The 25679-nt window shown below is 51.2% G+C and overlaps 2 protein-coding genes across 6 annotated transcripts in view; one reads left to right on the forward strand and one right to left on the reverse strand.

Moving 5' to 3' along the window:
• The first annotated feature begins 1108 nt into the window (after positions 1-1108).
• On the forward strand, positions 1109-6019 carry Ccdc74b (coiled-coil domain containing 74B). Of its 2 annotated transcripts, XM_055610327.1 has the most exons (8): positions 1109-1406; positions 2235-2279; positions 3185-3244; positions 3979-4144; positions 5031-5214; positions 5295-5374; positions 5450-5506; positions 5647-6019. In XM_055610327.1, the coding sequence occupies exons 1-8, from the start codon at positions 1151-1153 to the stop codon at positions 5888-5890; spliced, it is 1092 nt and encodes a 363-aa protein (XP_055466302.1). In that variant the 5' UTR covers positions 1109-1150; the 3' UTR covers positions 5891-6019. The 2 variants fall into 2 exon arrangements, with proteins under 2 accessions (XP_055466302.1, XP_055466303.1); XM_055610328.1 differs by lacking the exon at positions 2235-2279.
• A 514-nt stretch (positions 6020-6533) lies between these two features.
• The window catches only part of Med15 (mediator complex subunit 15), a 58680-nt gene continuing 39534 nt past the window's right edge, over positions 6534-25679 (reverse strand). Inside the window, exons 8-18 of one of the 4 annotated variants that reach the window (XM_055610216.1) lie at positions 24665-24793; positions 16370-16489; positions 10762-10889; positions 10527-10654; positions 10232-10366; positions 10096-10159; positions 9161-9227; positions 8670-8830; positions 8417-8583; positions 7895-7993; positions 6534-7482 (exon numbers count right to left, since the gene is read on the reverse strand). In XM_055610216.1, the coding sequence (XP_055466191.1) occupies positions 7346-7482; positions 7895-7993; positions 8417-8583; positions 8670-8830; positions 9161-9227; positions 10096-10159; positions 10232-10366; positions 10527-10654; positions 10762-10889; positions 16370-16489; positions 24665-24793 (1335 nt within the window). In that variant the 3' untranslated portion in view covers positions 6534-7345. The remainder of the gene's footprint in view (positions 7483-7894; positions 7994-8416; positions 8584-8669; positions 8831-9160; positions 9228-10095; positions 10160-10231; positions 10367-10526; positions 10655-10761; positions 10890-16369; positions 16490-24664; positions 24794-25679) is intronic. The other 3 variants (XM_055610218.1, XM_055610217.1, XM_055610219.1) reach the window with 3 other exon arrangements.

A 25679-nucleotide genomic window follows, 5' to 3' on the forward strand; every position in this document is an offset into this window, starting at 1 on the left:
CAGAGGCTCAAGAGGCATGAGCAGCTGGATCTGAGCTGCACCAGCGAGCTCCAGGTCAGCAGTACAACCCTCTCACCGGGGAAGGGCAGTTGCCATTTGAGTGTCCAGAGCGCCACTCCCCTGGTCAGAGCCTCTGAATGACTAGCCCTTATCAATAACCCTGACTGTATTTTGTGTGGGGCCAGGAGGGGAAGTTAGAGAGTTTCTGGGTAGTTCAGGCTGACCTTTAACTCTTAAAGATCCACTTGTAGCTGGAGAGATGGCTCAGAAATTGAGAGCACTGTCTGCTCTTCCAGAGGTCCTGAGTTTAATTTCCTGCAACCACATGGTGGCTCACAACCATCTAAACCTTAACTGTTCACACATACAGACAGAGCATTCATATACACAAAAATAAAATCTTAAAAAAGATCCACTTCCCTGTTCCCCGAACCGAGATTAAAGGCGTGCACCTTGTCTTGTGTGTGTTCAGGCAGCTTTTTTTCTTTTTTATTTATGCCCACAAAGATTCTGTGAGTGTTGGGGGAAAAAAATTGAAACTATTACTGTGTATTCAAAAGTGAACTATTAAAATGAAAGACTAAGACTCAGTTTAGTACACACAGATAGTCCCAGTGATACATAGTTACATAGTCCCAATTAGTTACATAATTCCAAGCTGGCTTGCGCTACAGAGCGAGACCCTGTTCAAAAGTACAAGCCGGGCTAGGGTGATGGCTAAGTATAATGGTTTCTGCCCATGTATGAGGACCTAAATTCGGATTTCCAGCACCCACCTGATAAGTAGGGAAAGCGTGCACACACCCAGGATCTTAGCGCTGGGAGGCGGGGAGATGGGCGGATCCTGGGGCTCACGGGCCAGCCCAGCTAGCCACAGGGAGAGACCTCTAAAGGTGCGGATACCCCACGTGGAGCGCCGGTCTGCACACGCACGGGTCGCACGCACCGGCACACAGAGCACTGTAAAAGGCTATGGTTCTGGCGGGTTCTGGAGAGTTCAAAAGTCTGGCGCGTTGGTTCGGGCCGAACGCGGCCGAAGGCCCCGCCCCACGGCGCGCCACGCCTCGCCCCGCCCTCTCCGGCGCGCCCGTTCCCACGGCGACGGGGCGCCAGGCTCCAGCAGCCAGTACTGAGCGGCGGCTGCGCCTTCATGAGCGGGGCTGGGGTGGCGGCGGGGCCGCGGCCCCTCAGCTCCGCGGGCCCCGGCTCCCGGGGTGCACCACGCCCACGCCTGCGCCCTTCCGCCGGCCTGGGCCTGCAGAACGCAGGGACGCAGCCCGCTCCGAGTGAGGCACAGAAACGGATCCTGGACCTGGAGAAGAGCCTGCAGTTCCTTCAGCAGCAGCACTCGGAGACGCTGGTCAAACTCCACGAGGAGATCGAGCACCTGAAGCGGGAGAACAAGGGTGAGCCTCTAGGGCCTGGCCCAGCATTTGCAGCCCGAGGGCCACGGCCGTCAACTCGGAACAGCCTCTGGGTGCAGGGAAGGACGAGGGAGGCTTCTCTCTAGTAGGACCTGCCAACAGTCCTTTGCCCACCAGCCCGGACGAACGCTCACCCTCCTGTGCACTCTGCCCAGGGCACGATATGGCCCAACTCGTTGTTTAAAACCATTGCGGAAGTTAAGCACAGCAAATTCGAGTAAATGGTCGCCAACTAAACACGTCCTGTTCTTAGGCGGGGATCGCCTGGGTGCTGCCCCACACCCCTTCAGGCTGGCGCACCTTCTCTTGATGCTCCCCGCCCTGAGGTCTGGCCTACTCAGAACTTCAGGCTGCCCTGCTCCTCACTCTCTCACACCTCCTCCCACCCCGAGGTTTCTCTCTCTCTCTCTCTCTCTCTCTCTCTCTGCTGCTGCTGTCTTTTATCTAGAGTGCCAAAGATTCTCTCACTTGGGCACCTTATTAGTCCTTATTAGGACTATGTTTTCTTGAGGCTCACCCCGTGGACTGACCAGCCCCATGGCACACCCCACTTACCATTGCTCCTGGAAGGCTAGCCATCCTGCCTCACTGCAGCAGCCCTGCAGCCCTGCCCCTGCCTGGCCTAGTGGATGGGCACCTTGCAGGTGTTGGGCATGACAGGGATCAGCCAGAGGCATTTCTGGTCTGAGATGCCTGAGGTAAAGGCTTGGTGAAAAAAGCTGGTTGGGACCCATGGGAAGAGCAGGCCACACTTCTGTTCCAAGTGGACGTAGCTCTTAGGTGTGATAAGGAGCATTTGCTTGCTTTCAGATCTCCACTACAAGCTAATCATGAATGAGAAGCCTCAGAAAAAAGGTAGGACTCAGGTGCTTTCAGGGAGTTACCGCTCGTGCCCGTCACTCATGCCCATCTGCATGCTCACTCAGAGGGGACCAATTCTGGGTACTTGGAGAGATGCCACTTTGCCCAGCCACAGCTGGCTTGCCTGCTTTCAGCACCAAAGGCATGAGGTCTGTGCAGCAGGGACCGTGGGGAGGCTGCACACCCTCCCTCTGCTGAGCAGAACTCCTGAAACAGGAGCGGCCCTGTGGCAGACCCTGGGTCTCAACCCCAGTGCATGGCTGCTATGGTGTCCATCCCTGGTTCCCCAGCTCTGTACCAGGGTGCCACTGATTTCTTCCACTTGAGTGAGGTGTCTCTTAGCACAATCTCTTTGAGAACTCCCTCCTGCCATCTCCATAGCAACCACAGGGACCTGAGAACTGTAGCCTGCAGCCAAAGCAAGTCCTCCTGCCCACAGTGGCTTGGCCTTCTTGCTGGCCTTCCAGCATACACAGCCCAAGGACCACCAGCTGAGTTCCTAGCTCCCCTCCTCTAATACATTTTCAGATCATCAGGTGATCTGAGGGTTAAAGATGTCTGCTTGGAAATATCCCGGCCCTGGCATGCCCAAGTTCCCTCTTCCTGAGCCCAGTGCAGCCAGGCTGGTAGCCCTGGCAAGATGGAGGGGTGGCAGTGGGGGCTGCGCTTGGCCCAGCCCTTCCTTAGGACCCGCTGCTCCTTTGGTCAGGGGTCCTCTGCTTTGCAACTGGCCCCTGCAGACACCTCTCGTGGGGTCACTGTTTGCATGGTGTGCACATCATCTAGGAGTGTGGAGCTCCCGTAAGGGAGTGTGGAACACAGCCCTGCTTTGAGCAGAGTCGAGCCACAGGTAGTGGACAGAAGTGGGTTCTCAGCCTGAGCCCTGCATCTTCCCACAGGAAGCATCTCCACATTGAGCCTTCCGTCCGGCAAGTCCATCTCTAATTCCTCAGTGTCCGGTGAGCCAGGGCCCAGGCTGGGAAGTAAGTGGGAGGTGTTGCCTAGAGAGTTGAAAACCCTTCTCTTTGGCAAAGGGGCTGGTCCTGATATCCTATGTACAGAAACAACCAGGAAGGAGACCGGGAGTCCTTGAGAGGAGGCTCTACAAGCAGGACAGGGCCTGGCTGTCAGTGTAGCATAGCCAGGCGATGTCGCAGGCCCACCCAGGTCGGTAGTGAGTAGCTGTGCCAATAACAGAGGAACTCAAGTACCTTCTAAGACCCTATCCCACCTCCTCCTGGGAGAAGGGTATGTGCTCCACCGATGGCTGGCCCCCACCCCTGCCCATGACATCTCAGGGACAAAATAAGCAGAGCCTCTTCTCCCATTCACCTACAGGAGGCTAGACAGCTTCATTAACTGCAGGCCCTGTTGACCAGCAGACTTTGGAAAATAAACCCACGCAGGCCAGATCCCAGACCCCCCCGCCCGCCCCTGGTTTGCTCCACCCAGATTGGAAGCCTGCACGCAGCACTGTGATTCCTCTGGCACATTCAGCAGGCAGCACCACAGGCCTCACTCTCAGAACTTCACTCCTTCCTCTCTGCAGCCCTCTGGAGAGACTTTCCCTCTCTTTAGTACAGTGGAGGAAACTGATGCAGGGTCAGGGCTCTTGGGTATATTGACTGAGCCTAGAGAATGGGTCTTTGGCTTCCAAGGCCTTCAATGATGGCCCTGTTGGTGTGCCCTGCAGCCAACTCTCAAGGCAAGACCAGGCCCCAGCCCAGCTCCTTCAAGAAGCAAGAGCTGAAGTCTGACGCCCTCCAAAAGACAGACCCGGAAGAGCAGTCACTCAGCAGTGCTGCCCTGTCCCACAGCAACAAGCTGGACAGAGTCCCTGGGGCGCAGGGACAGGCCAAGTAAGGCCTGCTTGCACTCAAGAACCAGGCCCGCACCCCAAGGGCCCCAAGCTTACCCTTAATAGGTTTCCACCCTGGGACCAGACAGCTACCTTGTCTTCATCTCCATGGACCTGACTCCATTATGATGAAAATGGGCTCCAGGGAGTAGGGAGCTGCCGGGCTACTGTCCATCTGCTGGGCACTACTTTCCTCTCTCCCCTGAGGGTCCTGCAGAGACCCCTGGCCGACCTTACCCACAGGGAAACCCCTAAATCACTGTTTTCTTAGAGAACAGACAAAAAGGGATTTGGCCTTCTTATTAGTTTGCTTGGAGGAGGGTTGGGGGACCATGGTCTTACAGTGCAGTCCTGGCCGGCCTGGAGTTTACCCTGTAGGCCTTTAGCTTCAGCAATCCTCCTGCTTCTGCCTCCTGAGTATGAGGATTACAGGCGTGTTCCAGCACACCTGGCTTTTTTTTTTTTTTTTTTTAATTTTAATTTAATTTTTCCTTAACCAAGAACACTGAGTTGGATTCCTGGCCTGTCAGAACTAGAGCTGGTGTATAGACTGCCTTTGGGAGGCACGGGTTAGCAGGAACAGAGCAGGACCACGCTCTTGGTGGTACCAGTCTCCTCAGTAGTACAACCAAGGCAGGCTCCTACTTCTCTGCAGTCCCAACTCTAGGAACCACTCTGGGCAAGAAACATGCTGGGTGGGGCTACTTGGCAGCTAGCCGGTTGCGTCTTCAACACAGGGTCACAGATGGCTCCGGAGCACCCTGGTTAGTGGGCAATGGAAATGGGCCTCTTCCATACTTGCAGGCATGGGTGCTGCCCCAGGGCGGTGGAGGGTGGGTGGCTAGACCACTCCCACAGGTCGCCTCTGGGCTGCTGTAATGTTTCAGAGACGAGGATGCAGAAGCCCCTAATTCAGGGGCCACGTTGGTGGGGGGCAGCCATGGCCGGCAAGGGACAGGGATGGCCCCCTTACTGAGCCTGCCCCCGCACCTGCGCAAGCCCACCACAGTGCAGCAGTGTGAGGTGGTCATCCGTCAGCTGTGGAACGCCAACCTCCTGCAGGCCCAGGAGGTGAGGCCCTGGGCAGGCGCATGACCCTGCATGCCAGCGGTGCAGCGCACTGTACCCACCGTGCTCTCCCTGCCTTTCAGCTACAGCACCTCAAGTCACTCCTGGATGGGAACCAGAGGCCCAAAGCTGCAGCTGAGGAGGCTGGGCTGGGCTCTCCAAAGTGAGTTGCCTTGTACCCGGCGCCCTGCCCTGGCCCAGAGGAGGTGTGGCCCTCACGGCTAATTTCCTTTCCCAGGGATCAGGAATCCACGCAGTTTCCCAAGGTCACCACCAAGGGCCTTACTAAGAAGTGGTGAGTCCCAGACACAGGAAGCGGCTGCCCCCACAGCTTGCTGCCCCAAGGGAGCAGAGGGGAGGGTGCCCAGAGGTGTGAAAGCAGGCAGCCAGCCATCAGTTCAGGACAGCCACTAACTAGCCTCTCCTCCACCCTAGCTTAATTCTCAGCCCAATGCCTGTGGCAGAGCGTGGCATCCTGCCTGCTTTGAAACAGAGCCTGAAGAGCAACTTTGCTGAGCGGCAGAAAAGGTTGCAAGTGGTCCAGAGCCGGCGCCTGCACCGTTCTGTGCTGCTGAGTCGGCGCCCTGGAGCCCGGCCATCTTCTCTTGATAATGGTTCACATCAACCCTATTTTTCAGCCACACGAAATTCCAAGACAGACAAAACCCATGACAGATAAAAGTACTTGCTCTCAGAATTGAGGAAACTGTCTATTTTCTCTATTATTTTACTATTCCTGCATTTATACAAAAGCACATTATAAAATGTTATTCGCCGCCTACCTATTAACTGAAAATAAAAATTCTTTCTCCAAGTCCTAAGCCTCCTTCCTCACAGCCATTCAGGTGTCTCCTCAGCCTACTTCCCGTGGAAATGCCCTGTGTAGGCAGCCAAGGCTGGGGGCTCCTAGAAGGCTGTGCACCAGGCATCCTAAATGGCACTCTAGAGCCGGCTCACTCCAGGGCTACCTTCCAGGCACATGGGCCCTTACACTGGGAGTAAGACAGTGTTGCCTGGACACCCAACGCCGATGACTTCATGCTGGGCCGAGCTGCCTGGCGGCTCAGGGAGAAATAGCCTCGCCTGCTGTGTACTCCGCCCCAGCCCAGCAGCTGTCACCTGGAAGTGGTCAGCTTGTGCCTACTCCTACCCGGCAGCGCAGACCTCCCCACACCAGTGTCCACTCCTCAGGAGAATCAGATCTGGGATGGGGCATACATCAGGATGTGATGTCAGAAAGCAGACGGAGTGCAGGCTTTCCCAAGATGGACAGCATCCTTACATAGTGGGCCCAGACTCGCAAAAAGGTAGATGCAGTAAACTGCTGACAAACACAGGAATAATAAATTTATTATAAGAATCATATGACAGAGTAGTGCACATAAAAAAAGGGGAATCCTTTTCACCAGAGCGCGCCGCATTGCTGCAGTGTGGCGAGCGCCATGCGGCAGTGTTCTGAAGGAACCCCCCACTCTTACAGTGGAGCAGAGAATGAGAAAATACCGTGTTCTAAGGAGTGCCAACGACAGGATCTGGTAGAGCCACTCATGTCTCATAGCTCTGACACAGCCCTTCAACCAAACGTGGCACAGGAATGTCGGCAGCCCCGGCCCCAGCTGGCCCTTCTCCTGGCAGCACTGTGAGGAGACCCACACAGGTGAGATCCTGCTGTTGGCAGAGAACCTGCTGCTGCCTTATTGGCCTTTCCTCCAAACTGAACCCTGTGCCCTGGGTTCAAGAGCATTCCTGTGATGTGTGCACACGCCGTAGGAGGCACAGCCGGAAGCCCACACCGTGCCCGGAGAAGTGTGAGATAGTGAGGGGTTCCCTTGTCTTCCACATTCTCCAGATAAAAGTACAATGTATGTAGCAGAGATGCTTAGATGGGGCCCTGAGTTCTCATGCTGCTGAGCGGATATGGAAAAAAAACAATGGAAAACCTCTGGGGAAGGTCCCAGGCCCTCATGCCACCAGCTCCACAATACTGCACAAGCGTGGGGAAACGGCTGGCAGGTCCCCAAGAGAAAAGGTAAAAGCAGGAGAGTTAACCTAACTCAGGCCCTCTAAGAAGCCAACACCTTGTAATGTCTGGTAGGCGCAGCAGGGCCGCTGGCAGTCCTTAAGTTCAAGTGTGCTAGGAAGCTGAGAGGCAGGCCTGGTGGATGCTCTGGGCCCAGGTGTTGAGCAGCGCTGTGACCGAGTGCTTGTCGGGGAGCTGCAGCAGCCTGGAGGTCATGCACCGGTGCACTGACTGCAGAAAGGGGTTGGCATCTGCAACACAACAGTGGCAGCCATGAGTGCTGAGCGTGGCAAGGCAGCAGCTACATGAGCAGCTCCTAGACCGCTTCTGGGAAGGGGCAGCACTGCTTAGTCTCCTGTGCTCCACTGTGGGGGACCTTCCAGTCACACTTGCAGTTAAGAACTGGAATTCATATGAGGTCTGGAGCCCCAGCCTGTCCCTGGCATGTGCCGTGCCAGCAGAGCCCAGGTATTGTTCCCGCCCAAGGGGCTCTCTCTGGAGCCCTATCACACAGACTGAGCGACATGCGCTCCTGCTGCTGGCCCTGGGTCACCTTGTCGAGCCCCAAAGGAATGTCATGAACTTGACTGCTATTCCCCGCTTGACAGGTGCAAGGACACTGCCTGCCTTGGGGCTCTGGATAGTTCCTCTAAGTTCACCCACCGTACTGCCACTGACGGTCAATCCACATTGGGCTCTGGGCAGGATAGTCAGCAGGCACACTGAGCTCCAGCGGTGGCACACTAGGGAGGTCCTTGTCATCTGTGACACAAAAACCACACGTGACCTGGCCGACAGCCTGGCAAGCACCCACGCAGCCCTGCCCACCTCACCCCTGCTCCTGAAATGGCTCTCTACGCTCCACTGTGTTCCAGTGAAGCCTGCTGCAGACCTGGAGGCCTCTTAGGGTCTCAGGCTTCCAAAGCCAGGAAACAGCTTATGCTGCCAGTGGTTGCCTCAGGACCAAGCTACTTTTGTGGAGAAAGAGAAATAAATGCATAAGGTCAGGGAATGGAGGATCTGGGGAGTTGGGGCAGGGATTCACTGAGGAATGAAATGAGGCAAGAACAGCAGTGAGCAGGCCATGTGAGCGCAGTACAAGCTACAAGTGTGTAGCCTGAAGGCCCTGGTGTTGGCCTCCAGCATGGATGGCCAACGGCTCTACCTCCAACCCTGGACACTCACCCAGCTTGCAGATCAGGTGGACGGTGCCATTGTTGCTGCAGTGAGAAGGGTCCAAGTTCACCAGGAACTTGGGATCCAGCCTTGCCACTTCACCTTGCAGCACATTGGGGATGCTCTGCCGCTCATCCTCCTCAAACCTGCGCTTCCGGGAACACACCACTGGGGACCTGGAGGAGGGGACTAAAGTGATTATGCAGACATCACACAGCCTCTGGGATGCTGCTCATCACTAGGTCCAACTGGGTGTACATACACAATAGGTGGGCCATGGATGGCCATCATGGCTGGCACAAATGTGCGGTACAGGGAATGGTTGAAGACAGGCGAACGGATGTTGGCCAGGACTGCATCTAGGAGTGGCTGGCACAGGTCCTGCTGTTTGGTTGGAAGAACTGGAGGTGGTGGGGGTGTGGGCTAGAGACAAGATGGAAAGGGTCAGCGGCATGGGCTCAAGGCCTCATCCATTCTGAGGAGTCTTCCCAGCACCAGGGTCCTCATCAACACTCATGTTCCCGAGGCTTTGCCCACAGCCTCTACTCTGGCGGCTGATTCTGAATACATCTCTAGCCTCATAGCCTTACTCGCACCTGTGCCCCTCTCCCCATGCCAGGGCCTGAACAAAAGTGCAGATGAGGGGAACTGACTTCTTGCTTCCTCGCTCGCCAGGTCAGGCCCTGTCTTTATCTGTGCTAACCCTGACCACAAAGCCTCTGTCCAGCAGGTGGGTCCTGGGGCTCCGCTCACCACTGCCATGTCATTCTTGAGTTTCTCCAGGGCAATCTCACACTTCTGCAGGGTCTTCAGGGGACACCTAAGGGGAGGGCACATGAGCTGACACTCTGCTGAAGGGCCAGACAGGGAACTCTTGTCCCGACCACCATCCTAATAACTTCTTGTGCCTCAGCCACTGGAAACCATCACAGGAGTCCCAGTAGCCCATGAGCTTCTTCCAGAACAGACCCAGCAGCAGCTCTTGTCCCAGCCTGGCCCTGCGGCTCTAAGGACTTAACCTAGGGGGGTCTGGAGAACTGTAGCTCCAACGGGCTCTACCCAGCGGTGACTACTAGACAATGGGGAGACAGTCAGCAGAGCCCAGGGCAAGCTGCTGTGACAGTCGGTGGAGCCCAGGCCAGCTGAGCTGTTGACAGTCTGTACACAGCCCCAAACACTGGTGTTAGCTGTGAGCAGGAGCTGGAAGCCTGGTGACCCAGTGTCATCTGTGAGATTCTCATAGGCTCCACTTGGGTTCATCTTTACAAGCAGTCCACACAGCTGCAGCTAAGCCTACAGCCCATGGGGTGAGTGAGACACAGCTGTCTGCCAAAGGTCACTGGCCAGTCAGGAACACCGAAAAGGCAGATGCACCTAACCTGTCATGTCTAGCTGAAGGTGGGGCCACTATGAACCAGGACCTAGCATACTGGCTCCATGAGCCAGGCTAGGACAGCTATAGGTTTGAGGACCATGAGGCCTTGAACAGGGTTGAAATGTGGCTACTGGAAAGGTGCAGGTAGGGTTCAAGTTTCCATACACACCTACTTGTAAAGTCACCTGGGCCTCAGGCATGGCTCACAGAGCTCCTGGACCTTTGTCAGACCCACACTGTCACCAAGTCTAGAGGACCCTCTGTGAGCTATGGTATAGCATAGACCTGCCCAAGGCCCTGGGCCAGTACTCACCGCTTAGAAGGGTCAGTGAGAATGTCCAACAGGCTCTTCATCTTACTTAAGTCCTTTTTTCTGTCTGAGAAAGAAAGGGGACACTAAGAAACAGGCCCTGGATGTTCTGGCCCCACATTGGTCTGGGTCAGCCTACCTTCATTCTTGTCAATCTTGTTGATCATGCGTCGCAGGGGCTCGATGTACTTGGACAGTTGCTTCAGCTTGTCCAGGTACTGCTGCTCCTCAGCCTGACTGGAGCCAGCCGGGCTCATGACTGAGCTGGGGTTCACTGTAGGGGCAGGATGGGGAAGATGATGGCTACAACCTGTGGGGCAGTGTCACCACAGATCTGAGGGTTCCACGAGCCCTTTCCACAGTTTGAGACTTTGGGAGGGGAAAAGGGGTTAGGCACCCCGTAGAGCTATTCACCCAGCCCAGGCCCAACTTACCAGGGGTGTTTAATGGTCCAGGAGAGGGGACGCTGAAGTTCTGTGGGGTGCGTGCTGTCACTGGGCTCTGAGAAGGCTGTGGTGAGGGACTAGGCAGGAAGCTGCTGGGGGATGGGGCAGGGCCGGAGCTGCAGTCAAGTGAATAAAAGCAGGTCTGAGCCTAGAACACCACACCAGCCCTGAGGCCAAATGGGGTAAAGAAAGAATGGGGAAAGTGTGCACCCCAGAAGCCTACCTGACATTGGAGTTGGGCTGCGAGCCAGGTTGTGGGGATGGCTGCGGGGGAGGGGGCATCGACTGTGGGGTCTGTACCTGCTGGCCTGGTGACGGTGAGGACAGCATGGTGAGGCTGCTTTGGCTGACCTGGAAGTGGAGAGACTTAGCCAGCTCCATGCTACACACATACCCTGCCTCCACACACCTTGCACAAAGAACCTACTGGTCTGACTTCCCGTCTTATTCACCCCTTTCTTCTTCAAGATGCTACACACCCACGCACAAGCCTCACCTCTTGGTGAGCACAGCACATAGTATCCAAAGGGCTGGAAGGCCAGATGGGCAGCCTGGCTCCTTGGTGGGGGCCCATGAAAATTTCTGGTTTCTGGGCTGAGAATGCTATGGTAACGGCCTGCTAGTCAAGCACTGGTGTATACAGAGGGAGCCTAGGAAGCCGTATGACCTGCTGTGTTCTGCCTAACCTAGAAAACTCATCTCTGAGGGTAAGACTGTCCTCTGCTAGAGATAGCCTCCCAGTGTGACTCTAGGATTACTGCTCCAAGGACAAGCCTTTGGCAAAGTGGCTGTGACATGTACAGATGCTGCTGCCTACCTTATTTTCTTAAGTGGAAAGAGGTGGCCAAGGAGCCATATGCATATCCAGGAGTGGTACTGCACTGGCTCCACGGTGCCCCTGCTAGCCTGCAGAGCTTACTTGATGGGGTGAAAGACTTGTATCAAAGAGCCCTGGGCTCAGAGCACTTACAGCCTCAGAGGCCTGGCTCTGCACAGACCCAGTGGCTGCCCTATGCTGTCAATGCACATTCAGACAGCAGAAACAGGGTTGACTGCAGTGCTGCCAGCACCGGCACCACCCACTGTACACAGGAACTCCAAGGACAGAGACCAGGCAAAGGTAGCAGCATGGACGTACTCCCACCTTTCAGCAAACAAAGGAAGACTGCAGTTCTAGATGGAGATGAGCTACCTGCTGGCCTTTTGCTCTCCTGGACATCCTAGAGGCCACCAATTTCAAAGGTCCCCAAGTATCCAACGTAGCCCCTCTTATACCCCAGTCAAGCACTGTGCACCAAGCAAGCCCCACAGCCCACCTTTTATAATTCACAGGCCAGCCAGTACTGCAGACCAAGTCAATCAGATGGCTTTGCCAGAATACCAGAGACTGATGTCCATGGGGGGAGGGGGGATGGCACGGTGGTAAAAATTCCGCATCTTCTCATATTGTCTTTTAGTTTCTTAGTTTCTCAAACTGGGAATAGGCACAGAGCCAATGAAAATGATACCTGCACTCTTCACCTGCCCATCCCACACTGCCAGGCCAAGGATGACATGGGGCCTGTCATGTTAGCCTGCTTGGCCATTCAGAACCACTGACTGAGCTCACAGATCCAAGTTTAGTTCCCAGAACCCATGTGGAGCAGCTCTCAAACACCAGCAATTGCAGCTCCTGGGGACCCAATGGCACATTCTGGTTTCTGTGGGTACTGCCTTTAAGTGCACCCCCCCAGATACACACACATTATATACATATACATAATTAAAATAAAACCATTTTAAAAAGGTGGACTGGACAAAGCCATAATGCTGCGACCAAGAAAGCCCTAAGCAGTGGGGAACAGGAGAGAAGCTCAGGCCTCTGGCTGCAGGGCAGTTACGCCAGCCTTTCCTCTGAGATTCACTCTGACATAACGAGACCAGAATGGGGTGGGCTGGACAATGCACAGGTCTGCCCTGTCCATATCAGCACCCTTGGGCTGATGCATTATGAATCCATGGACATCAGGGTAGGCGCATGTCATACAGACCATAAAACCTGCTTGGAATCAACCCATGTCCTATCAAAGTCCCAGGACTGTACAGTTTCATGCAGACTGCAGACGGTACAAACCAAGGCTATGGTCTGAGCCCTGACTGTTGGCCAGCGCTTCCTTACACTGGGCTTTTGTCCCTCAACTGTTTTCCAAGAGACCTGGAACCCTTATTCTCTTTCTCTGTCTCAACTGCCTATCTGCACTTGATACTGGCTGAAGCACCTGTTCCTTGGCTATAGTATAAAGCTCAGATCTAGTACACTAGTTACCAGAATGCCACAGAGCTAGACAGGGCCACATATTAGGAATAAATCTTAGTGTTCATGTCCCTCTTTCACACCCATACTTGGGCACAGGACTCACGCTTTGTTCGAGGACATAGCTGAAGTCAAGCAGATGTCCCAAGACATGATGCATGGGTCTAAGACATGAAGGAGCAATAGCGAAATGTGGAATAGAAAAGCCTGCAATACATGGGAAACCCCAGGACTCAGCCAATGGTCATGCCCTTGGGGACAAGAAGGTCTCCGTTTTTAGGAAGCATGGACTCCACTGTCATGATTCTCCTTCAAGGCCTCCCATGCCAGGCTACAGCCAGTCTACTTATACACAAGGCTCATCTAGACCCGTTTAAGCAGCATGTGCCCCAGCAACCTCACCAGCACTTCACTAGGTGTGGGTACCCAGAAGACCCAGTACATGAGTGTGCCTGGATTCTGTGCTTGCGCCAGGACAGGGCAGCTGGCATGCCCCAGAGGATGAGGGATAGGGGAACAATTTCTAACAGGAAGAAAAACAAACAAAGGCACCTCCACGATCAGGAAACTCCAGGCCCTAGAAAGAAGCTTCTAGAGTCAATGCCAGGTACAAAGCAGCAGCCCAAAGACATCTCCAGGCAGAAATGACCTAGCAAGAAGCAAGGGTGTGAGGAAAAACCAGAGGAAGGTTGCTAGCTCCTAGGGCTTTTGCTGTCAGGGAAGGAGCCTGTGACAGGGTGGGAAACACTGGCTGTGCTCTCTCAGGTCACAGTCTGTGGCCCAGGCATGGGCATGTTACAGCTGCTATCAAAAGCCAGGGTGGCTGACGTCAGGGAAGAGCTTCTGATAGGCCCTTTACACCATCTGTCACCTGAGTTTTATAAGCAGGGACACAGTGAGGTGGCCTGTCAAGAGCTCAGAACTAGAGGCTGACAGAGACAACCCAGGCACTGTAAATATCAATGCTAAATATCAATGCTTCGGCAATGCAGCAGTCGGCCACGTAGACCGTGGGAGCGACACAGCATGGCTGGGACACAAGGAATAACCTGGGTAGATGGCCAAAAAAATGGGAGTTCAGTGGGGCCGCAGCCGGAGAAGGAAGACTAATCCAAAGAGAACCTCAGACAGGCTGGCACCATGAATTCTGGTCCTTGGACCATCTGTACCTGTCTAGACTTAAAACTGCCTTTGCTCCTGACCTGGAACAGAGCATGGGCCATGCAGCCCCACTCGAGAACCAGGGAACACTTTTGTCCTGGAGTTGCCTGCCTACATTCACCATGTATCACAAACAGGCAATGTGGACGCTGCTGGCCTAACCTTGCGAAAGTGGGAAGTTCTTCATAGAAGAGCTGGGATCGGACAGCTGTACTGGACAGCCAAAGAGGAGGCCCAGGGTTTTCTCCACTGACATCTCTCCCCAAGTACTCTCAGGGCCCTTAGCCTCTGAGTAGGTAAACAAAAACAAATGTGCTTAAAAAAGCAAAACAATAACAAACAAACAAACCCCAACCAGTATGGTGATGCACACCTTTAACCTTAGCACTTGGAAGGCAGAGGCAGGCAGATCTCTGAGTTTGAGGCCAGACTGTTCTACAGAGTGAGTTCCAGGAGAGCCAGAACTACACAGAGAGACCCTGTCTCAGATTAAAAAAAAAAAAAAAAAAAATCATCACCATCATCAAAAAACACAACCTTGTTTTTATTCCCTGTTGCCATAGTCCTCTGCTACATTTGTCTTCAACAGACTAGCAGACTAGCCCAAAGATTCAGGGACATGACCCCTCCCTGCTGGCACTTAACAGGAGTAGAGGATGAGTCAATTTGGGTGGGCTAAAGCTGGCATCTACTAGTGATGACTGTCAACCAAGCCACGTTCTTTCAGGGTGACCCGAAATTCCTCATGTACCTTTTTTGCCTGTCTCTTTCTTCTCCTCCAACCAAATCCCTTGCCTTCTGGGGTTAGGAAGTACTGCAGATCATAAGACCCACTCCACTGACAATGCAGGAGCTACCCCACAGTAGGCAATGAAGGCAAGATGAGGCCCAAGACAGAAGCTAGTCCAAGAGATGTACAGACAGGTTCTGTCAGTTTGGAGAAAGAGCAAGGTTGTCAAACCAGCAACAAAAGCAGGGCTGAGGGTTTTCTAGGAGAATCCTACTGACAGGCTTTGAGTTCTGATCTTCAAAATGCTACCTTCCAGTTCCTTTCCATTTGTAAAAGGAGCTAAATGCTTGAACTATGACCTGCCACAGTGAAAACAAGATTCTCCACATGAAGAACACAGCTCAAGATCTGGTCTATACCACACCCTCAAAATGCTGGGGACCTTTAGTTTCCACAGAAAAACAATTTTCTGTGCTGTTAAGTCATTTATCACCACAATTCCACCTGATTGTGAATGCAATGCATACTGAGCTAGAGGACCCTCCTTTGAAGAAAGATACACAAGTGTCCTACGTCTGCCTATGCATTGAGGATAGCTCCAGCACATGGGCCCTTAAGCAAGGGCAGGAACTCCATCTCCTAGAATCATAGATGCGCTTTCCTGTGTAGGCAAAGGAATTTTAGAAGTCTTTTAACTCTCAGGTATTTTACAATAAACCTGGAAAATAAAAAGTCCTGTGATGAAAGAATATTAAGACTCTATTCTCATAATTTTCAAACAAGGCCTGGCATATGGAATGCTATTGAACAAATGAACATACAGGTGTAGGGAATGATGATGTGGCATATTCCCATGAGATCATGAAGTGCACAGAGTGTAGTCTACTCGGTTTCTATGTGCAATGACTTACTCTTCCCAGGGAACTGGTCTGGATGGTACAATTCAACAGCAGAGAGCACTTCTAGTGAAACTGGTACTCCTGAGGAGCTCCATGCTGTGGAGTGCTACAGCACTGGACAGCAAGCCCTTGAAAACCACACTCTTTGTTTTCCTTTGAAAACATGTAGTCCAGGCTGCTTTCAAACTCACTTCAAGAGCTCTAAAATGACTACCACTCAATTTTATACATGTAAATTGCTGATACAACGTAGGGCCCTGTACTTAACTACATTGCAGCCCATGTCTTGTTTTATTTTATCATGAAAACAACAACTAGTATGATGATTTTGAAGTGGAGAAAAAGCCCCTCAAGAAATTATCAGAAGGAGCTGGGCATAGTAACACATGCTTTTGGTCCCAGTACTCAGAAGGCAGAGGCAGGCAGATCTCTAAGTTCAAGGTCAGCCTGGTCTACATAATGAGTTCCAGGACAGCCAGGGTGAGACAGAGAAACCCTGTCTCAAAAAAAAAAAATAGAGCGAGAGGAGAGAGAGAAGAGAGAGAGAGAGAGAGAGAGAGAGAGAGAGAGAGAGAGAAGAAAGAAACACCAGCAGGGCTTGACCTCAAACAAAATGAATATTTGTTTTATTGCTTTGAAAGCCACCATGAAGAAAGTTACTGACAATGAAAGGTATGTTTCATGGAGATGCTCAGAGAAACCTCAAGCTTTGGGGGTGAGCCCTGTGCAAAGCCTGATCTATAAATACCTGTGCCGTGGGCTGTCCGCCCAAAGAGATGGAGCTTGACGGGCGAGCAGACATGGTGGAGGTAGGCGGGAACCCGGCTCTTACGTGCATCCCGCCTTGGGTCAAGGATTCAGCAATCATCTTTGAGGATAGAGGGACAACAGACAAGGTAATTGGAACAAGAAGTGCAGTGTATGGCAGGTGAGGGTGTGTGCAGCCTCACAGAGTGGACCATTAGGCCCCTTCAAATGACAGAGATGTGTGGGGATGTTCGAGACGTTCAAGCACTCTATACCTCCAGGCCGGGGGCAGTACCAGAGACACCAAGAACATAAGCCAGGTCCTTCTCCTCTCCTAGCCAGAGTCCTATGGTGCTTGTCCTGGACACACCTCTGAGCTGTAGACAGAACAGACCCTATGGCCTGTGGAGTGCTGGAGCCAGACTGCTCGGGTGGCAATTCGAGGATAACAAGTTCTTAAGAGAAACTTGGAAAGAGGACATATCAGCAAGCTTGCAAGGAGCAAAGTCCAGTGTCCTTGAAGCAGCAACCTGCTCAGCATTCTCCTAAAGTGCACCTGGAACCCAAGGCTCGTTCATCCACCTGGCCTTCTGGGGAGGCTGCTTCTCAAAGTATGGAGGAATGCAGGTGGATGGCAGGAGAGCCTGGGGTTTGTCCAAGGAGCTAATGAGGAAGGGCTCTCCACAGGGACATAAACACCTGCAGTCAGGAACTTCAAGACCAACAGAGACCTTTCTCTTAGCCAACTTTTGTTTCTTGATTCAAAGAAATAGCCAAGGTCAACCTATCACTGTCACAGCTTTGGGGCTGGCTACCCTTACTCTCCGTTCTTAAGAAAGGGGATAGAGTCCAACCTGACTCCTGGAAATGTACTCAGAATATTACATACTAGAACAAAATAACATGGCCTGGTACAGAAAGTAGGACCTATTCACAAAAGCAAAACAAAAGCCCAGTAGCATATGTGAGAGGATCACTTAGCATGGGAGTTAAGAGATTAGCAGGGGCAACATGGGAAGACCTCAGTTCAAAACACAAAGCCATTGAGACCTGGGAAGCTATGACTTAGGCTACCAGAGCAGGATGGTACCGTATGATTCAATCTGTGAAGAGACAAGGCTCCAGAACAGGATACAGGCCTATGAGAACCCCTGTGGCATCACACAAAGGGCTCACGTTCATACAGAGGAGATGCATGTAGTAAGCACTACAGAGGATTCCAATGAGAACATACTAAGAGCCAAGGAAGGTGCAGCTCTCTCCATTCCTGCAGCCAGTCAAACAAATCTGTTCTCCTGATGGTGGCTCTCAGACCAGGGGTGCTGCCCAGCTATCCCCAACAGCTCACTAACAGACACCAAGAGGGTTAATGTTTGAGGGCCCTCTGCCCCTGGGGGAGTAGGGGAGATAAAGGTAATTTATTCCAGGGTTCTTGATAGAATTGAAGGTCACTTAGGGAGGTGCATTCACAATCAGTGGCTGTAGCACTCCTCACGGTGATAGAACATGTAGAAGAAAACCAAGTGCTGTGAGAGGTGCCAGCTTGTCTCTAGGAACATTAAAAGCTGCAAGGAAAGAAACATTATGGACACTCTGACCAGTTTTTTTTATTATTATTTACTTTATTTTGCAATTTTTAAAAGATTTGACTGGGTGTGCTGGCTCATGCCTGTAAAACACACACACACACAACCCTATCTCAAAAAATTAATAATAACTGATTAGAGATTCACCCTATTTTATGTATACGGACTCTGCCTGTGTGCATTAAGTGTAGCGTGTGCATACCTGGTCCCTGCAGAGGTCAGAAGAGGGCACTGGATCCCCTGAAACTGCAGTTACAGATAGTTGTGGGATGCCGTGTGAGTGCTGGGAACTGAACCCAGGTCCTCTGGGGAAGCAACAAGTACTCTTAAGCTCTGAGCCATCCCTCCAGCTTTATTTATTTCTCCTTCCTGTGTCTGAATGTCTTGCCTGCACGTACGTCTGTGCACCTGAGCAGGCAGAGCCCTTGGAAGGTGAAGAGTTACGCACGGCTGTAAGTCATGGCACGGGTGCTGCAAACGGAACCCAGGGTCTTATTTGTTTGTTTGAGAAAGGGTTTCTCTGTGTAGCCCTGGCTGGAACTCACTCTGTATACCAGGCTGGGGTCAAACTCATAGAGATCAACTTGCCTCTGCCTCTCTGCCTCTGCCTCTGAAGTGCTAGGATCAAAGGTGTGTGACACCGTACCTGGCACTTTTAACCATGCACAGTCTCTGCAGGCCCTGACTGGTTTTCTTTATGAAGAACTTCGGACAGGAAAGCTCTCTGTTTTTTTCTTTTTTGATTTTTGTTTTGTTTTGAGGTAGAAATCCCAAGAAAACCACTGAGAATGTTTACAGGATCAGATGAGCAGCTGTCAAGTGTAATTTACTGTCAGAGACGTCCCTTCTCTACTGCTCCATGTACTCCTACCTGCAGAAAAAATGCTAATGCAGACCAGAGCAGCCAGCTGGTTCCCAGCTGTAGCCACTGTTCAGGAGGGCTCAGAGGGACACGGCCCTCTGGCTCAAGGTTCAGTCAAAGAGCATGTCTAAGTCAGCTAGGCTGTATGCACATGCATGTCCTGGTTGACAATTCTTTGTCACCTACAGAGTTCCTTTTGTCTGTTTGTTAGTTTGGTTTGGTTTTTTGAGACAGGGTTTCTCTGTGTAATAGAGCCTTGGCTGTCCTGAATTCATTTTGTGGATCAGGCTATCCTTAAACTTAAGAGATTTCTGCCTGCCTCTGCCTTCTGAGTGCTGGGATTAAAGGTGTGCACCACCATGCCCAGCTTTGTCACCTATAAGTTAGTGCTTAGTTCTATATTAGTAGAACAGAAAGTTAAAAGGCATAGGAAAATAAAGACATACTCTGTTCTGGTTTTACTATTGGATCCCAGTAAATTCCACTGAAGGTGGTTTCATCTCTCAGCAACATGAGTATAATCAGAGAAGAGGCCACATAAAACAAACAGAATGGGGCTGGCTGACCCTTCCAGAATACTTACCCCAGGGAAAGAGCCCTACCACCATTATCATCAATCACCATACTGGTCACCCTGGCACTGGTATCTGCTCTGCTACTGAGGGCACACTCCTGGAATGAAGCATGAAGGACTAGACATTTGCCACCATGACAGCAGCTCTCAGAGAACTGGCTGGTGGCCTGTTCTGTGGTGTGTGGTAGTTCATATATGCACAAAGTTCCAACACGTGGTTTCTGCATATTGACAGAATATGTGGGCATGAGGTAGGAAATTTAATCTCAACATGTCTTTGAGCTCATGATTAATTAGTAACTGGCTGCCACTGTGCAAGGACCCTGAAAGCCACTCAGTGACTCAATCCTGAGAAGCTACAAAAAACAGTCTTGAACTTACCCACATGCACAGAAAATCACCTCAAGATCACAAAAACAAGGTGATCCTTGAGAGCAGCAGCAAGCATCTCCATCACTCAAAATAAGGCTGCCCAGGAGTTTGGGCCTGCAAAGGGTACTCTTTGATCTGGAATCGCAGGCTTAAGAAGCTTGGTTGTGGGCTGAGGCTCAATGGAAGAGCTCAAGGTCTAAACATCCTCAATACTGCAAACAAGTATTTCTAAAGCTCATTCCTCAGGCTGGTACTACTAGAAGGTGGTTGGAATTTCAGCTTATGTAGAGGAGATAGTGTGTCAACTTGATGGTCTACAATCACCAAGAAGACAAGTTTCCAGTGCACATGAGGGTTATGGTAGTCTAATGGAGTACTCCCTGGGCTGGAGTCCTGAACTACATAAACAAGAGAGCATGATCTGAGCAAAGGTACCCAGTGCTCTCTGCTCTTTGTTTTGTAACTAGGTCTCACTATGTAGCCTTAGTAGGTCTGGAATTCGCTATGTAGACCAGGCTGGCCTTGAAACTCAGAAATCTGCTGCCTCTGCTTTCCCAGTGCTGGGATTAAAGAGAGCACCACAATGCCTGGCTCCCTGCTTCTTGACTGTAGATGCAATGTAACTGACTGGCTGCCTTTAAGCTTCTGCAACCTTGACTCCCTGACATTATAAACTGGACCTTGAACTGTGAGCTAGAAAAACTCCTCAAACCTCTTTTGTCAGAGTATTTCATTACAGCAACAGGCAAAGTAGCTACTACAGGATATGGCCTCAGAAACATGGGTCCCTTCCTCTTTTTATGTCCCAGTTGCCTGGAGTGGCAGCTGCGGTCTACTGCATGCTCCCTGTCATGAGGTGCCCCAGTGTGGGCCCAAAAGCAATGGAGTCACACCTGTGAGCCAAAATAACCCTTTCCTCCATGCACCCATTATCTCGGGTCTTTTCTTATTTTATCAGAAAGCCAACTAAAACACATTGAATGTGGAAAACATCATATATAAAACTGCACAGGGGCTAGGGATACAGACGATAGTGTTTGAGTCTCCAATACTGCATACACTGAGTGTGGTGGTGCATGCCTGTTATCCAAACACTCAGGAGGTGGAAGGAGGATGAAGGTCAGCCTCAGCATCATAGGAAGTTAAAGGCCAACTAGGTTTACATGACATTAAGTCCAAATAAGTAAATCTGCATAGACAATATAACTTTCAGTGAGCAAACCAGAAACGATACCCAGTTTCCAGCTCTGGGTGCTTCTCTTACACCTCTCTCTATTCTTTACTTTCTGCAGTTATCTCAGCTTTGTTAAGATTCATAGATCAGCATACAACAGCCCTTTTCCTAACCACTGGGGCAACCTGGATTTCAAAAAAGCCTAGGGCTCTTCCTTTCACGAGGGCCCATCATGCCCAGGCCACACAACCACATTCTTCTCCCCAGTACTGCCAGAACAATGCAATGAGACCACCCAAGCAGCCCCACAAAACTGTCACGCGATAGGTAAATACAGAAGAAGGTGGGAGGAAGGTAAAAGAGAATAGCAGAATACAAGTAATCTGATAGAAGAAATGGGATAAGGAGGGCTCTTTAGCAAGGAGGAGGGAGATAAATACAAAAGGAAGTAGGTAGTTAAAAGATGTCTGAAAAGCCAAAGAATCATATTATTAACTGTTTACCTAAAAAAGATAAAAAAAATAAAAAGCCTACAAGTTAATTCCATATATAGATATACATATATAAACTAAAACACAACAGTTTTAATGAACTTCTCTCATCTGAGCTGGCAGTACTCCCGCTAAGACCCAAAAACCACACAACAAAACCCCAACAGCAGGCATGAGAAGCTCTCTTTTGAGTTGTTGATCTGGGCTGTCCAAGAGACTACCAAAACACTGAGCCTATCACTATTACCCTTGGCTACAGTCCACCACCAGAGGTGGAAAAATACGTCCCCATTTCTGAAAATACCATACAGTTCAGAAATAGAGCCCACTCATCCCTGAACTGAACTGAATGCTCCCTTGCTGAGGACTAGTTTTCATGGTAGCAGAAGGCAGCATGAACCTATTTCCAAAAGAGAGGCAATCAACAACCCCATCAACTATGATGCCTATAAATGAACAGCATGGCAGAATAACCCTAATAGTGTAGTAATAGCACACATGCCCTGATGGTAACCAACAGTTTTCTACTTGGACATAAGACCCACTTACCAAGAGAGAAATCATGCCTGGTACTGGAAACCTAGCCCACTACTCAGTGCTAGTGAAGTGTAGTCCTCCCCGTCCCTCATCAAGAAAACTTCTCTTTGCAACAGATGGAGATCATTACCTAAAACTACAACCAATCAACACGCAGAGTTGTGAAGCTGAGTCACAATGGATATATCTACAAAACCCTCCTTCACCTAAGGTTAAGAGAACATTGCAGAAGAGCTGGTAGAAAGATTATACTAGCCAGAGGGACGGTCAAGGAGTTTGCTGTGATTGTGTCTCCTACCCTCATAAAGACTCAGCAACATGACTACCCAAATTCGAGCTAACCAAGATGATACCAATGGACATGCCAAGGAGACAGGGAAAAGCCTATGAGGCCTCAACCCTACATACAGGCAACTGAGGAAAGCTGGACACAGGAGAGGTAGTCTTCCCCAGGGAAGAGCATGCCAACTGATTGTTCAGTGCTAATCGATCAGCCCTTAAAATATACATACAAGTAACATTAGACAGACTGAAGGGGGAAATATTTAAATATATATACATACACACACATATGCATATGTACGTATATATATGGATGCATGCAATAACAATTAGTAAACTAAACGTCATGATTTTGAAGGAGAGGAGAATGGGGAAGGGTAAATGGGAGGACTGAAGGGAAGAAAGGGAAGGGAGTCATGCTGTAATTATATTAACCTTAAAAAGAAAAAAGAAAGAAAATCAGCAGTGGCAGGTCTGACTCCTGAGGCATGATGTTTGGACTGAAAGGCACAGTGCTTTAGAACTGGGTGGTGGTGGTGCACACCTCTAATCCCAGCACTCAGGAGGCAGAGACAGTGGATCTCTGTGAGTCTGAGGACAGCCTGGTCTACAGAGTAAGTCCAGGACAGTCAAGGCCATACAGAGAAACCCTGTCTTGAAAAACCGGGGGGGGGGGGGGGACAAAACACAAGGCCCAAAGAAAACACAGAAGGCAGGCAGATGACACTTCTTTAAACACCAATGGCACAATCCTCAAAAACCAACTCCCTAAGGAAACTAACCTGATTAGGAAGGACCTAGGTCTACCCTAAGTTGCACTGCCACTGATCTTCCACCGGGGTAAAAGGGACATGACAACCAAGCTGTGTTACAGATGACTAACACTGACAGCTGGCCACACCCCTAATCCCAGCAGGGTGGGGCAAAGAACTAAAGAAGCCCTGCACTTGGCACAGAGGCTCAATGTGGAACATAAGCACATATGGCCACACCCTGCTGCTGGTGGCTGACAAGACACCAACAAAGCTAGCAACAGGGTACACACTTCCTCCACAAGAAGCCAGCACACAATCAGAACAGGCCTACACCAGTGGCGTCTGTTGTCCTTTCACGGCTACTTGCTGTCCAATGCAATGTCCAATTTCCCTTTCTTCTTACTGGGCTAAGCCACTGATGTAGAGGCTTATATCTTCTGAGTCCCAGGGTCGTGGAGGGAGGGTCATTAAGCAACAAGAAAATGGCTTCCAGCAGGAGGGCAGTCAGTCACTGTGTTACTACTGTGCTGACTCTAGGCCACGCCTCCTCTGGACATTGAAAGGAAGGAGCCACCAGAAGCCTGAAGGGAAATGAGCTATAACCCCACAAAGCACTCAGCTTCTACAAGTCACACACCAGGAAATGCATGGTATGCTTTCACACAAAGTCACATCTGAGCATGTAGGTAGCACAAGAACCTTAGACCCAGGTCTTTTGGTGCAGTGACAGAGAGGCTAACACCTTTCCTCAGGTATCGTCCCAGATGTAACACTGTGCGGGATCAAAAAGGCTGTCAGTAAGTACTCCTCCATGGTGTAAAATGATGTCTGACACATCCTGAAGCACCTGACCCATGCTGTCATGCATCTGGACACTGAGCTCACCTGGCTCAGGAACCAGCCAGTGCAGGCCTTCTGAGGGCACAGTGTATTCATAGCATTTTCTGTGGATAGGATCCAGCAGGAGCCTTGCCATAACTCCTAGCTTAAGCCCCAAATCAAGACTCAATGTGCCCACTTGATGAGAAGAATTGTGGGCAGCACAAAGCTGAAGCCGATCTTTGAAACAAATCAGAGACCCTAGATGTCCAACTCCTCGAACGCCGAGAAAAGTTAGCCCAGGCCTTCAGCATGCTGTCATCCCCCTGACATCTGATCTGCAGACAATGAGCATGACCTGTTAGTGACAGGGATATTGTAAACACCCTCCTCGAAAAGCACCCAAGCCCCTGAAGGTAGCAAGCCCAGAATGCTCTCTCCTGCTCCTGCTGTGGCACATGCCAGAGCATAACAAGATACCCACTACTCTTCCCGTCACTTTCTAAAGAACTGCCCCCATTCCAACCAGGTGTGCTCAGGGACTCCAGTGGAAGCTAAAGGAGGATGCAACAGTGAAGCTGTCCTCTCTAAAGCATCTCCTCCGAGTGCTACAAAGTAGGAGAGATGAGGATACCCAAGGAAAAAGGGAAACAATGCACACCAGACAACAAGCAGCTACAGCCACCCTGAGGGCCTCAGGGTGCCTGTGTATGTGTGTCCAAGCAATTCATACGCTTTACCAACATAGCCTCTAATCCAACCAGACCTCTCATCAGAGCTTTATGCGTAGGCCAGCATGCACCTGCAGGTGACTAAAGAAACCCTGGGCTCCCAAGGCCCTCACCTGGACGCCGGGAGCTACCATCTGGGCAGCCTGTGCTGTCTGCACTGCCGCCTGCGGCTGCACCTGGGGCTGTACCTGCTGCACCTGGGGCTGCACCTGCGGCTGCTGGACCACCATCGGAGCACGGACCTTGAAGGAGGAAGGAAAAAGCAACTTGGAACCACCTGCACAGAGCAGAGCACCTGTGTGGGAGCTTTAAGAATGGAACTTTCAGAACTGGCGAGATGGGTGAGTGGGTCAAGATGTCTGCTGCCAAGCCTGACGACCTGAGTTTGAGCCCTAGGACCCACGTGGTAGGTGAGAACTTACTCCTGAAAAGTTATCCTCTGACCTCTACACTCGAATTGTGGCACACAGGAAACCCTCTTTCCTCAACCAAATAAAAAGTTTTTAAACAAGAAGCCTCCTCTTGGGAAGGGGGATGGGACTGTAATGACACCATGAGCTGTGATGTCACCTTACTATCTGTGCCTGATCACACAAGGTCATAAGAAATATCCCACACCAGCCTACCTGCAAGTTGGCAAAGCCAAGTCCCACCTCTCTCAGTTCTGGCAAGAAACAAGACAGTCCTCCCATGCACACCAACCACAAGCACAAGCTAAGCAAAAACTTCCAAAGCTGAGCACACAGCCTGCCTGCTCAGACCATAAGAGTGTCACTGAGAGCCCAGACTCCATGAAGGAAAACAGGCTGGCCAGCTGGCAGATGGCTTAGCTAGAAAGATGACCTTGGGCGATGGAAGACAGAGGAAACACACATAAGTGAAGGACTAGAATGTGGAGACACCTAGTGGGTGTCCTGGCCAGACCCACATTGGGAGCGTCTCCTTATAGATCTCCACGCTACCAGGCCCAATCTTAGTAGGCACCCTGCATAGAATACACAAAAGTTCTGGTCCCAATAGCTGGTTCTGGGTAACAGGTGAGTGACCGTACTTGTAGCTCACAACCCTCCCAGCCGACACTTTACTTTGACATTCAGCTCAGGGGAGATCCCTGTCACCCTGTCATTT

This window comes from Psammomys obesus, unplaced genomic scaffold, assembly GCF_907164565.1.
Source record: "Psammomys obesus unplaced genomic scaffold, mPsaObe1.curated_primary_1811, whole genome shotgun sequence".
Classification (NCBI taxonomy): domain Eukaryota; kingdom Metazoa; phylum Chordata; class Mammalia; order Rodentia; family Muridae; genus Psammomys; species Psammomys obesus.